The 14,585-nt window shown below is 38.1% G+C and overlaps 1 protein-coding gene across 1 annotated transcript in view; it reads left to right on the forward strand.

Moving 5' to 3' along the window:
• Ide (insulin-degrading enzyme) overlaps positions 1-14,585 on the forward strand; it is a 106,980-nt gene that overhangs the window by 22,808 nt on the left and 69,587 nt on the right. The window contains 3 exon segments of the mRNA XM_005385825.2: positions 5,322-5,506; positions 8,120-8,327; positions 12,192-12,361. Coding sequence (XP_005385882.1) covers positions 5,322-5,506; positions 8,120-8,327; positions 12,192-12,361 — 563 coding nt within the window.

Raw genomic sequence — 14,585 nt, forward strand, 5'->3', positions numbered from 1 at the left:
CCCCGCACCACACTCCCACCTTTTATTTAGCATGCTTCTGCTCATATCCTTTCTCTTTTCCCTTTCCTAGATAGTTCTTTCATTATTCCCATAATGCCCCAGAGACAACTCTCACCACGCTTAAAAGATTTCCTATCTGTTTCTGTTACTAGTCTGGGTTTTTTCAGAGCAAAGGCTAATTTATCTTTGTAGCCATACATGATGCAGTATCTGGCATTATAATAGGCCTTCTTAAATATTTGTTTTGATATGGGAGATAAAGTTGAATACAGCAGGAGGTTAAAGTTGAGTTCTATCCAGGCTTGTCTTTAATCCTAGCACTCTGGGAGACTGAGGCAGGAGGATTACCATTTATAGTTCAGTCTGTACTGTCCTTTTTTTTTTTTTTTCCAGTTTTTTTCCGGTACCGGGAATCGAACTCACAACCTTGTGCTTGCCAGACAGGCGCTGTGCCGCAGAGGTAAATCCCCAGCCCCTGCCCGTACTGTCTTGGTCTTGTTACTGGCTGGTGTGGATCCTTGCTTTAATAGAAATGGAAATTAAAAATGAAAGTACAACTATACAGGAAGAAAACTTCAATTGGAAAGCTAAAGGGAAGATGGGAAAGGACTGCAACTTAGGTAGCTAGTGAGGGAACACTCTGATACAGGGGTTCAAACTGGCCCACCTCTAAAGGTGAGGCCAGCTTTTTAAGGATTAGCTGGTGGGCTAGGGTTTGGGTGATCATTATTTCAATCCTGGTGTCATACCTCTGGAATGAATCTTTTTGGCTAAGGGATGGTTTCCTTTCTGGGAAGGATTAATTTGTCTGTGGTGGTCTCAGTCTGATGGGGCTCCACCTTCCTTGGAGTCCAGGTGACCATAGGTTCAGGACGGTGGCTGGAGACTTCCAGCCAAGGTGAGTGTCCCTGGAAATTCCATATCCTGGTGTCCTCAGTCTTGAAAGGGGAAAGATTGTATAAATTTTAAGGTAACAAAGGATACAAAATGGTCAAGCTTGGTTCTTAGTTACTTAAAGGGCATCTGTAGGTTCAAGTGAAGACTCATGGTTCATAGCAAAAACGGTCCGTAACTGTCCCAGAAGAAAACACGAAGCATGTTTTTTTGAGTAGGAGGTAAGGGCCCAGGGTTTTGCCTGTTTCCCATCTCTGTGGTTGTCCCTTACTATGGTCATGACTACATCAGTCTCAGAGTGGGTGTTCGTTGGTGGAGATGTAGTTCAATACAAAGGTCCTGTGTTTAATCCAAACCAGAAAAAAAAATCTAATTGTAATTTTTTATGGAATGATTTTGGGCAAGTGGCTCAAGCTCCTTGAGCTTATTTCCTTCTGGATAAAATGAGAGTAACCCACCTGGAGATCTTATTAAAGTGCAGTGTTATCCTATGGTAGGTTCTGATATTTTGCATTTTTAACAAGCTCCATGAACTACAAAGGCCTAGTTAATATCCTGCAATGGCTCTTCTAGCTTTTACCTTCTGTGATTATAGTCATTGTTTTAAATTCTGAACAAATTATGTCATAACTACTAAGCATCTCTCTAGTTCATCAGAATGCTGAAAACTGATAATTCTGTACCTTGTGAAGTTTCCAGTATATAATAATGTCTCTAAAATTGAAAATAATCTTATTGCTCCTAAAATTGACTTTGACAAGTTAAAAATATCAAATAAATGTCTGGAAAAGCATTTGAGTTAGCACTTGCTTGTCATCTGAAATGTCAGAATGCTTGCTTATTGGAGAACATTTGCAATAAGTAAAGTTACTCTTGAAGGCTTTATGCTAATGATGGAGCTGAGATAGACAGACATGTGATCTCATATAAATACAGAGACAGGCAAGCTGTTGATGAGTTAATCATCAGAGGAGTTTCCAATCATTTCCTTCAGTTCTCCAGAAGGTAAGAGTCAAATCTTTGTAAAAAGCATTGGTGATATATCATTGAATATGGAGTTCTGGGAATGAGTCTTGTTTGAAAATGTTGCTACTGTTTTCTTTTGACTTTAATTTCTCAAGAAATCATGATACTTGATTTGAGAGCACTGCAAGCTTAGAAATTTATAGCTGATCTTGATCCTGTGTACAGATGTCTAAAAGTAGTTGCACTGATTTTTATGTGTAACTTACAGAATAAATTGTATGTCTTTATTCTCAGCCACACCAAGAATATGAATCAGGCACAGCTTCAGTATCCAAATAAGTTATGTCTGTGCCTGTGATAGATGCTGGTCATTTGTAAGGGCTTCTTACTGGCCAGGAGCTCGCAATCTCTATCCACAGTACCTGCATCTTACTCTGTTTTAACTTTAGCTTTTTTTTTTTGGTCTGAGAAAACTGCAATCTGTACAAGGGAAATTGAGACCCTGAAAAAATGACAGCATGTGGCCTGTAGTTGAGGTGGTTATCCTTATGTACTATAATGGGTTTTCAACCTCCCATGAGATAAGACAGTTTATACCACCGAAGTGCCCTTTGTTTCATCTTCCCATAGGTATGGGTTAAACAGTTTTAGTTTAATCATGCTAATTAGCCCTTTGTTCCCTAAACAGTGGTGGCGAACCTATGGCATGGAATTGGGTATCAGTGATGGTGATGAAGCAAATAGCCCTTAGAATCCTTGACTAAAATCCCGGCCCCTTTTCTCCCTCTAATAGAGGGGGCTGTAGGGGAGGGTTAGGAATTTTCTGTGATGCACACTGAGCTTCTTATTGCCACCTTTCTATGCTGCTCTTCTTCCTGGAGGTGACCTCATGGTTTATTTAGCATCACATTGCTGCTAGTTCGGAAATCACTTTCAAATAATCTATGTTGAACTCAAATGAAGGTTTTCGAAACAAACTATTTACTGAAGGCATTTGCTGTGTTCTAAATAGATTGTCCGTTGGGAAATGTTAACCAGCGCTGTTATCTTGGGTTCCTGGTGCCCCTCTTTGGAGTCTTTTTAGAACCTATTCCTGTTATCCTGAGAATTTTTTCCCTAACATGAAACAGCATAATGTTTTAGACTTTGCACTCGGATGTTTTCATTTCTAACTTTTTTGCTGGGAACTGAACCTAGGGCCTCACACATGCTAGCCAAATGCTCTCTCTACTGAGCTATACCTTCCAACCCGCTCTTTGACATTGATCTTGTGTTTTATGGCTATGAAGTAAAAAGTGATTGTTAATAATGGCTTTTCACTCCAAATTGTTGTTAAATCTTTGACTAGTATCTTTATAGTCTCAAAATGTTAGCATTATATCTTATCCATTGTTTTTCATGAAGTATTTTACTCTAGAGCAAGACCATTAGGATTGTTTGTGCAAAGCATGAGTTTTAAAAACGAGTATTACACATTTAGTATGACCTATAGTATTGATCATTAAAATTCTACATATCATCTCTCAAAATAAGATCTAGGGGACAGTCTTTATAGGAACAAACCTCTTTGGTTTCTCAATTGTTATTCAGATTAGATGAGTAATTATAGATAATTTCAATATAGTCTCCTAAAATCAATCTAGACTTTTGTTGTTTGAGACAGGGTCTCCCTAGGTAATCCAGGCTGGCCTTGAACTATCTACATAGCTCAGGCTGGCCTCAAACTTGTGGTGATCCTCTGGCCTCAGCCTCCCAAATACTGGGATTACAAGCATGTACCACCGTGCCGGGTTTAAAATCAGTCTAGGCTTTTTTTCTCTTAATCTTTCAAGATTTTAACACAATATTTTATCAATAATTGTCTGCCTATTTACCCATCCTTCCTCTGATTTACCTTTGAGTCACAGGCTAACAATATGTTAGGACAGTCAGTTCCACCTTAGGGTGGTAGTGGTGGGGATTGAACCAAGGATCTTCTCACTAAGCCACATACTCAGCCCTTTCATAATTTATTTTTCTGTTTTTTGGTGGTACAGGGGATTGAACTCAGGGCCTTGTGCATGCTAGGCAAGCATTCTACCTTTGAGCCACATCCCCAGCCTCCTTTCATAAATTTTGAGACAGAGTCTCTCTAAGTTGACCAGACTGGGCTTGAATTTATAATCCTCCTGCCTCAGCCCCCAGATTACAGCACACTTGGCCAAATCCACTTCTTTTGTTTTCTGGGTGAGAAGCCAGTATGCCAGCATAGGTTCACTTGCCCTGTATCATGTAGTTTCAGACATGCTTTTGGCTTTACGGGATTGGTACATGAACCTGCCAACAGTAATATGTTCAGGTTTTCGTGTCTCTTTTTCTTTCTTTTTTTTTTTTTAAGATTTTTGTCTCTTAAACAAAAATAACATTTAAGCTGGGCACAGCAGCACATACCTATAATCCCAGCAATTTTGGAGGCTGAGATGGGAGGATTGTGATTTGAAGGCTAGCCTGGGCAACATAGTAAGACTCCATCTCTAAATAAATAAATAACCTACTCTCAAAAAACTTAACATGGAAAAGTCTCTTTACTGTGTTAATGCAGTACCAGCTAATACCATTTTAGGATTCTGTGTGCTGCTAGTCCTTTCCCATCATTGTGTCTCTAGCCTTCCTAGAGAAGAAAAGAGAATTATCAGAGGAAGCACTTTGTAAGAGAATTTCTATAACATCTCTGTTACGATTGCTACGCTGTTCCTGCCCTGGCATTCAACTCTGCAGTGGATTACAAAAATTATTTGGAGTCCTTCCAGGTTTTTCTTTGTTTTATGTGCTTGCCTTTGCTGCTTTCATAGAACAGCCCATACCTCTTACTTTGTGTTAAGGCTTTACACGTTTGTTCTTATTGAGGACTACTCCCTGTGCTCTGTGTTGTCTTGAATGCATATGAGATCCATGAGCTCCAAATCTGCCATATCCTTGTACATGGTCAGGTTGAGCAATGTATTGGCTGACCCAGTAATAACTATTACACAACTTCCCACCTTACTGTAGCAGATAACCTTTGAAATATGTATGAAAGTAGTTATTGGGAAAACTATTCTAGGTCAGTGCATTCACCAACTCATGGCCCAACCTACCCTGTGTCAAATCCCAACCCATGTACTCTTCTAGGTATAAATATGGCTCTATGAAAGGGGTGTGGTCAGCATTTCTCCAACAGAGTGAGGGGTAAGATGGGAGAGAGGAATGATTATATCCTGAAGATAGGTTATAAAGTTTCCTCCAGGGTTAGGGATATAGTTCAGTGTTAGAGGGTGTGCTTAGCATGCCTGAGGCCCTGAGTTCAACCTCCAGCAGCAACAGTGTCCTCCTAAGTACTTTTTAAATGTGATGATGTATTATGTGAATTTGGTTAATGTTATTTTTTGTCCTTTTAAAAATAGCCAAAATTTAACAATTAATAATCTTTTTTTTTCCTTCAGTTTTCAAAAAAAGACTTATAGCAAAATGAATAATTCAGCTGTCAAGAGAATAGGAAATCACATTATCAAATCTCCTGAAGACAAGCGAGAATACCGCGGACTAGAGCTGGCGAATGGTATCAAAGTACTTCTCATCAGCGATCCCACCACGGATAAGTCTTCAGCAGCCCTTGATGTACACATAGGTACAATTTAAAATTGTAAATTGAACTTTGTTCAGTTTCAGCTAGTGGTTATACTTAGTAGAACTTTCTGTTGGAGTGTGAATAAAAATCCAGTAATCAGTTCAATGTACTTTATTTTATTGATTTTTTTTAATACCTTATTTTGTAATGGAACCCTTATACATTTATTGGTAAACTAGTCATCTAAGTCACAATAATCTTACATTTACTAAAAGCATCTTGTTAGGGTCCCACCTAAGGTGACCTAGCAGCAAGGAAATGTATTCCCATCTTTACAGTAGTAGTTCTGTTTTTTAACTTTGGTACACTTAATGTCATATTTGTAGATCCTTGCATGCACATTTCTTCTACATTTAATGTCATTTAAATTGGATTGTTTTTAGCTGGGCATTGTGGCACATTCCTGTAATCCCAGCACTTGGGAGGCTGAGGAAGGAGGATCCCTGGAAGTTCAAAGTTAGCCTGGGCTACAAAGTGGCCAGTGTGAATTGCACAGTGAAACCCTGTCTCACAAAGACCAAAAAAAAAAAACCAAAATCGGTTTAATAATACTTAGTTATTGTGGGCTGATCAGGTCTGCAGTTTCCCGAATGAGTGTACAGCAAAGGCTAAAAGAAAAGAGACAAATGGAATGATTTCAGGGCTCCAGAAGGATCAAAGCCCTCTCACAGAATTCGAGATTCTACCAGGGTTAAGACCAAGACCTTCTCTGGGTGGCCTGTATTTATTTAGTTATCAGAAGGGAGGGGAGTACTCAAGAAGGACAGAACCACTCAAGGACTTCTCCAAGTAAGGTATTAAGTTAGTCTACCCAGGAGTGAGGTGCCTGAGTCAGCAGTCTTTTTCTAGTTGAGGTTGGATCTAGGTATCCTTGGCTGTGATCTTGTCTTATCCTTTGAGGCTTCATCGCCATGACAGTAGGGCTTGTAACTCACAGAGGTTCACTTACTATGAGTCTACTGCCCATTTCCAGACAAGCGGCCTAGAATTTGGACAGATTCTCAAATAAACATGAAAAGTCCATTGGTTAATTTGTCCTGCTCAGGGCTGCTTCGTAGTGGTCTCCATAAAAAAAAAAAAGAAAGGATTGCCTTTTACTCATGTGTATACTTGGCAAGACAGTTTATTTTTTCGTAGCTTGAGTGTGAGAGGGGGTTACTGGGAATTGAATTCATGTCTTGTGTATGTGGGGTGCTACCACTGAGCTATATCCTAAGCCTTTTAAAATTCACTGTGAGACAGGGTCTTGCTGAGTTGTCCAGGCTGACCTTAGAGTTGTGATCCTCTTTCTCCAGCTTCATGAGTAGCTAGGATTAAGGCATGCATCACCCCATGCCTGGCTAGTAGGTATTTTTTTAACTCCATAACATTTTAGAATTGAGAAATTAAGGTAATATTGAACTAATAATTGTTCCCATGTATTTTGCACTAGACCCTAGGTAAATATTATGCTTAAAACTTCACAGTTACAGAACTGCTAATCTCCCAGCCCATCCTCTTAGCACTATGCTGTGTGGTCTCTTACAGTAAAATAAAACGTGGGTGTGGTGGCACACACCTGTAATCCCAGCACTCGGGAGGCTGAGGCAGGAGGATCACTGTGAGTTTGAGACCAGCCTGGGCTACAAAGTGAGCTCAAGACCAGCCTGAACTGCATAGCGAGACCCTGTCTCAAAAAGAAAAAAAAACCAATAAAATAAAACCATAACAAAGGAAGTTTTAGATCTTATAAAACAGTGAACTCAGCTCGTTCTTTCCCTCTTACATGAGGAAATTATTGTCCAGAGAGGTTAAGGAATCTTGTCAATGTGCCAATTCAATAATGTCAAGAGTAGGGGCCACACAATTTGTAATAACTAGATCTTGGAAATAACCCAAATGCCTATCAGCTGAGGAATGGATAAAAAAAGATGTGATGTTTTTATATAATGGAGTACTACTCAGCTATAAAGAAGGATAAAATGGTGACTTTTATAGGTAAATGGATGCATCTAGAGACCATACTCTTAAGTAAAATAAACCAGACTCACGTCTAAACATCATATTGTCTCCCTAGTATGAGAAGCTGAAAGAGTAAATAATATCCAAAATGTGCAGTAGATATTGTAAAGTGGGAAGAAACTGTTCAAAGGAAAGAGAAACTGGGATGGGGGAATGGAGAAAAAGGAGGGAAAAGCAAAAAAAAAAAAGTGTATATATATATATAATATATATACACACACACATATGCGATAGTGAAGATAGCTATACTACTAATTTCTCTTAGTTCATTGAAAAGAAAGATTTCTGCTGATATTGTCTGGACAATTAAATGCCTAGATCTTGTACTCTGAGTAACTAATATAAAGATAACAATATGCAACGTATTAACCATTACCCTCCTATTATCTTGTTTTGAAATTTTTTTTCTCTTTAAAAAAAAGAGTAGGGGGTAGAATCCAAGTCTTCCGACCATTCATTTACCTTCTAAATAATATAATTTTAAGCAGCTTACTCTTAACTTTCTCTGATTATGTGATTATAGTTGTTACACTAACAAGAATTCCAAATTGTCTATAATTACTAGCTTTTGACATAAAAAATAATTTGTTATATATGTGTTTTCTCTTTCAGGTTCATTATCAGATCCTCCAAATATTGCTGGCTTAAGTCATTTTTGTGAACATATGCTTTTTTTGGGAACAAAGAAATATCCAAAAGAAAATGAATACAGCCAGTTCCTCAGTGAGCATGCAGGGAGCTCGAATGCCTTCACCAGTGGAGAGCACACCAATTACTATTTTGATGTTTCTCATGAACACCTGGAAGGTGCGCTAGACAGGTAATGCTGAATACACTGTAAATTAACTTTATGTACTTAATCACATTAATAGAAATAATAATAGTTTTCTTTTTTTAACAAAGATGGCTTCATCACTTTATAGCTTAATGAAATACATTTTAACCAGCCTTTTCCCTTTATGTTGTAAAAAGGAAAGGATAATGAGAGATGTCATAGTTTTCCTTCTGGTAAAGAAAGAAAAATAGCAAGACTTTACGCCAGTTCAGGCCCACAAAATATATTGATTTACAAATTTCTCACTGGCCCTTTCCATTCTACTTGGTGCTGTAGCGAATGTACATGATGTGGAATAGCCTGTGGTTAGTGTTGTGGATCACTTTTCAAACATACTTCCTCTTCCAAAGTGTTAGACCTTAAGCATCCTGTTCTTTACTTCCTCACTTAAGTAATAGTGTTTTGACCTGTTTGAAACCTGCGGGTGTTTTAAAAGTATTTTTTGGAGAATGCTCCATTCGGCCAGTTTAACTTCTTGGTCAATTTTCTGTACAGCCAACAATTTCCTTTTATCTTTTTTTGTGTTACTGGTGATTAGACTTAGGAGATCATGAATTCTAGGCAGGTGCTGTCCTCCTGAGCACCACCCCCAGCCCTTTTCATTTTTTATTTTGAGACAGCCTTTTACTAATTGGCGAGGCCAGCCTTGAACTTGCTACCCTTCTACTTAGGTGTCTTTAAGTAGCAAAGATTATGGGCATGTGCCACCATGCTTGGCTGTAGCCAACAATTTTTTATTTTTTGTTGTGTTAGTGATTTGATTTATTTATTAAAGTATAATTTCTCGTGAATTTTTATAATTTTGTAGATTTCTGTATTAGCAAGGTGTAGTTTTGTAGCATTTTGAAGTTTGATTTTTTTTTTTTTTTCTTTTTTTGCAACTGAGTTTCACTGTGTAGTGCAGGCTGGCCTTGAACTCACAGTAGTCCTCCTGCCTCAGCCTCCCGAGTGCTAGGATTACAGGTATGTGCTACCATGCTCGACTATTTTTTTAAATGGTAGCAGGGTTTTACATTTCTTAAAGATAGGAAAGCAAAACTGCAGAGTGAGTTTGGGCCAAGTAAAAGTAGGAAAACAAATACACTCTTCAGGATGAGAACAGGTTACTGTAGAGAACAAGTAGCCTAAAGTCTGACACTGTAATTTTAGTCATTGTCAGCTTTATTTGCTTATTCATATTAATAATAGTCATTATATTTTAAAAAATGAATAGTTTTCACTTATTCTTTTTTTTTTTCAGTACTAGGGATTGTACCCAGGGCCTCAAGCATATTAAACAAACATGTTATTACTAAGCTACATTCCCAGCACATAAAGGCATGGGTTTATGATATGTGACTGGATCAAAGTAGTCTGTTTTCTATTTATTCTGTGTTGTGTTTCATTCTTTAGGCTTGAGGTATAGTCATCTTTATAAGTATTCCCAAAGATTTCCATTAAGGAGTTCCGTGGGATCTGTACTGAATTTTTTCTTTTTTTCTTTTTTTTTTTTTTTTTCCCCGAGACAAGGTCTCACTATGCAGTTCAGGCTGGCCTTGAGCTCACTTTGTAGCCCAGGCTGGTCTCAAACTCTCAACGATCCTCCTGCCTCACCCTCCTGAGTGCTGGGATTATAGGCATGCACCGCCACGCCTGGTAATCTATACTGAATTTTATTTTCTGTTTTGCAGATGCCAGGGCAAATTTTATATATATAACAAATCTCTGTATGATGCAGTATGTCTGCTATATAGCTTAGAGTAAAAATTCACTTGTATAAGAACATCTTTTTAAAAACTGGATTATTCTACGTCATAAACATTATTATTTGCACCTATGCAGCTTTGGTCTGTGGTTGTTAGGTAGTTTTCCTAGCCTTAATATATTGAAATAGGTAAGAGAGGATACATCTATAACTATTTGTTTTCATAAATTTTTAATTATAAACCCGAGATAGGTGGAGTTTCCCTTTGGCTTGGCATGTGTAAAGTACTTAGCACAGTATCATATTCATTATGCACTTAAAATAAATGTTAAGTAATGACAGTCGCCCTTTTGACAGCTGGACTCGTGGTAACTGAGCTGTTTGTAGACCCAGCATTCTTTTAGGTCCCTCTGAACAATAGTACTGTTCAGAACCCCTGCTCTTGGCTTCATCTGAATTCTGGATCTTGTTCCTATATGGTAGGATCTAACATTTCTTGAGAAGAATTGCTTCATGAAATCATGACTCAAATTGCTACCTAATATAGAAGAATTTAATTTACACACTAGGGATATTTTAGTTAAATTTTATTATTGTTAAAGAATAGCCTCAATGCATAGTGGTTACTTTTGTTACAATTGCTCATTTTGCTATTTACTAAATTACTGCTTATTAAAAATTCATAGATGGTTTGTATCTTAATGTTTCATAGTAATAGCTAGGTCAAACTCCTATGTCATAGCTCAGGTGTTTCAGTGTAGTTCGTTTGAATTTCTCCAAAGAGGAGAAAAGAAAAGAAAAGAAAACAAAACAAAACAAAGCAGAGGAAAACAAAAGAAAAGAAAACCAAAAAACTGAGCATGGTAGTGCCTGCCAGTAATCTCAGTCTGGGAGGCTGAGACTGGAGGATCCCAAGTTCAAGCCTAGCCTGGGTAATTTAGTGAGACTGTGTTAGAGAAATAAAAATTTAGAGGGAAAAAAGGGGACAGGATGTGACTCAGTGCAAAGTTCCTGGGTTAAATCCCTAGCACTGCTTAAGAAAGAAGACAGAAAAGTTGAAGTCATGTCTTTTTGTAAGTCACTTAGCGAGGCATGATGGTGCACACCTGTAATCCCAATACTCGGGAGGCTAAAGCAGGAGGATTGCTGCTAGTTTGAGGCCAGCTTGGGCGACAAAATAATTTCAAGGCCAGCCTGGGCTACAAAGTAAGTTCAAGGCCAGCCTGAACTGCATGGTGAAACCCTGTCTCAAAAAGACAAAAAAAAAAAAAAGTAGATCACCTAATTTTTGTCTCCTGAGGTACCAAAGTCTTACTGAAATTGCACCTAAAACTTTAAAATTATTGGGCTAATAACTATTTTCTACTTTCCTTTTTTTTTTCTTCAGAGAATTAATTACATAAAACAAGATTTTTCATAGATATTGCAAATCTTTTTTTTTTCTTTTTTTTTTGGTGGTGGGGGTTACCAAGAATTAAACTCAGGTCTTCTTGTATCTCCAGCCTTTTTTAACTTTTCAGTTTTGAGACAGTGTCTCATTCACTGTCACTAAGTTCCCCAGGCTGCGTTTGAACTTGCAGACTTCCTGTCTTAGCCTTCCAGAGTGCTAGAACTACGGGAAGGTACCACTGATAAGCTTAGATAGACTACTATTTCTCTAAGTCTTCCTTGACCTTTTGATGTTACTTATTTATGTTTTCCACTAATTATTAGCATCTCTGGAACAAATCAGTTCCCGTGACTTTATATATGTCCAATGTTAAATTTTTCTTCTGTTGTTTAGAACTTAGTTTATATTCTTTTTTCTTAGTAACAGAGTAATTTTTTTCTTTTTCTTTTCTCTTTTTTTTTTTTTTTTTTTTTTTTTGGTCTTTTTGAGACAGGGTCTTGCTATGCAGTTCTGGCTGGCTTTTACCTCACTTTGTAGCCCAGGCTGGTCTTGAACTCACCTCCTCCTGCCTCAGCCTCCCAAGGGCTGGGATTACAGTAATTTTTTCTTATCCTACAGAATTCATATTTTCTATCTAATAGAGTTTAAAACTTTTTTTAAAGACTAGTCTTACAGAAATAGGTTTTGTACTTAAATCCATACCTAATTAAACAAAAAAAACCTAGTCCTTTCAGATAACAGTTTTCAAGCTGTTAATTATTTTTCATACCCTTAGGTTTGCACAGTTTTTCCTGTGCCCCTTGTTTGATGAGAGTTGCAAAGACAGAGAAGTGAATGCAGTGGATTCAGAACATGAAAAGAATGTGATGAACGATGCCTGGAGACTCTTTCAGTTGGAGAAAGCTACAGGGAATCCCAAACACCCCTTCAGCAAATTTGGGACAGGTTTGTCAACAGTGGCTTTCATACAGTAGGTCTCCTTGGTCTCATTTAAACTCTTAGCCTCTTTGCACAGTACTGTATTTTACAGTTAAGGATAGAAGAGTTCAGATTTTCTTGTTCAAATAGGGGTCTAAATGTTTAATGAGAAGAGCAGTGAAGAGTTGTGAACAGATATTAACCAGCATTTCAAGGGGAGAAGATAATACATTCTTTTATTCTGGAGTCTACTTTCCAAACCGAAGTGCTTTTTAAAGGTTCATTTCAAAGCTTTTCTAATCCTCCTACTCAAATTGCATTTACCTCTACTCATCAAATGTGTAGCATCTGCTACGGGGGCAGATACAGGGAGGTAGAACGCTAGGAGATACACAAGGCCTCTGCTCTTAGGGGGAAATAAGTACAGATGACGGGGGTAGAATAAAATAAATATGAAGGTTCTTGATTTTATAATTTTGCCCTTTTTCTTTATTCAATTTTTAATTAGAAAGTACATATTTAATTTAAACATTTCAGCAGTACAAAAAACAGTACAAAGGTATTTAAAGTATAAAAGAAAAAGTATTAAGATGTGTTACATACATATACCAACTCCCCGTGAGGAAGGTGATCGTTATGTATTACAAACATGTAGTAATGAAGAAAATAGTAAAATTAATCTTCAGAAAATAAAGTAAAAGATAAAAGCAGGTTTGGAGATTTTAAAACATTCATTCATTCATTCATTCATTCTGTACTGGGAATTGAACCCATAGCCACTCTATCAGCAAGCTATATCTCTAATCCTTTTAAAAATTTTTTTTTTTTTTTTTTTTTTTTGGTTTTTCTCTGGTACCGGGAACCGAACTCACGACCTTGCGCTTGCCAGGCAGGTGCTGTGCCGCTGAGCTAAATCCCCAGCCCTAAAAAATTTTTTTTGAGATAGGATTTCACCAAGTTGCTCAGGCAGGACTCAAACTTGAGATCCTCTTGCTTCAGCCTCCCTAAGTGCTAGAGTTACGAGGTGTGTGCCACCATGCATGGCTCAGATTTGGAACTTTTTTTAAATTTATTTTTTATTTTTTATTCTTTTTTTCGGGTTTTTTTCCGGTACCAGGAATTGAGCTCACGACCTCGCGCTTGCCAGGCAGGCGCTGTGCCGCTGAGCTAAATCCCCAGCCGCATGATTTGGAACTTTTAACCACTATTCTGTCTGACCTGCTTTAGTGTTGCCTAAAATTGAATTTTCCAGGCTGTCAAAGGAGATGCAACTTCAGTTCTCCTGAGAGGTAGGTAGGATTGTCTTTAGCAGAAGGAAGAGTGACTCAAGCAGAAATGTGTTTTATTATTTATTTTGTGTGTATTAAGTGGTATATACTGGATAGGGGTTTTACTTAACACGATCCCACTAAACCCTCACCATGATACCGTGGTTTCCTTACCCTGTTTGAGCGATGTCAGTAGTGATACTAAGAATAATGAGGCCAAAGTTTCACGTCCTTGTGGTGCGTACAGGGAACGGGCAGGTAGTGTTGTAATGAAACTGTTTTCAGTGTCAAGGCAGTTGGAACTCAAAGCCTGTTCTGCCAGGTGGAGCGGTGCAGACCTGTAATCCCAGTGACTCAGGAGGCGGGTGTGGGAGGAGGGCAAATTGTAGGCCAAGCTGGGCAATTTAGCAAGACCCTGTCTCAAAATACAAAAGGAAAACTAGGCTGTGGGTGTGAACTGTGGTGGCGGAGTACTTAGCTTCGCGTGCCCAAGGCCCTGAGTTTAAATCACCACATGCTGAAAGTCAACAAAACGCCTGTGTTCTTTGTGATAATGTTAAATTGGCCTCCAGAACCATGACAAGAAAAGACAAACAGAGGAGCCCTGGGTCTTTGGCAAACAGGAGTTAGGATAGTTTGGCCTTTGTTTTTTCTTCTGTGCTGCCAGAGATCAAACCCAGGACTTCAAACATGCTAACCAAGCAAGTGCTCTCCCATTGAGGTACACTGTTTGGCTGTGACAAAGGATACCTTTGCAAGAAGGTAGGAAGAAACAAAGAAACAGAATAAGAAAATGAATTAGGATGGTGAAGTAGGAAAACAACAACAAAGATTTTGAATTATGAATTACAGTTAATTCCCTGTCTCTGGACCCTGTCAGGAAGATGTTGAAGCACGGAATCAGACTGCAATTCAGGTTCATTGTTTGCTTTTTATGCTTTCTCTCCTAACCTGTTTCCTCCTTTTATTTTAATGAAGAATTA

Source organism: Chinchilla lanigera, unplaced genomic scaffold (genome assembly GCF_000276665.1).
Source record: "Chinchilla lanigera isolate Chin_1 unplaced genomic scaffold, ChiLan1.0 scaffold00024, whole genome shotgun sequence".
In the NCBI taxonomy this organism is placed as follows: Eukaryota; Metazoa; Chordata; class Mammalia; order Rodentia; family Chinchillidae; genus Chinchilla; species Chinchilla lanigera.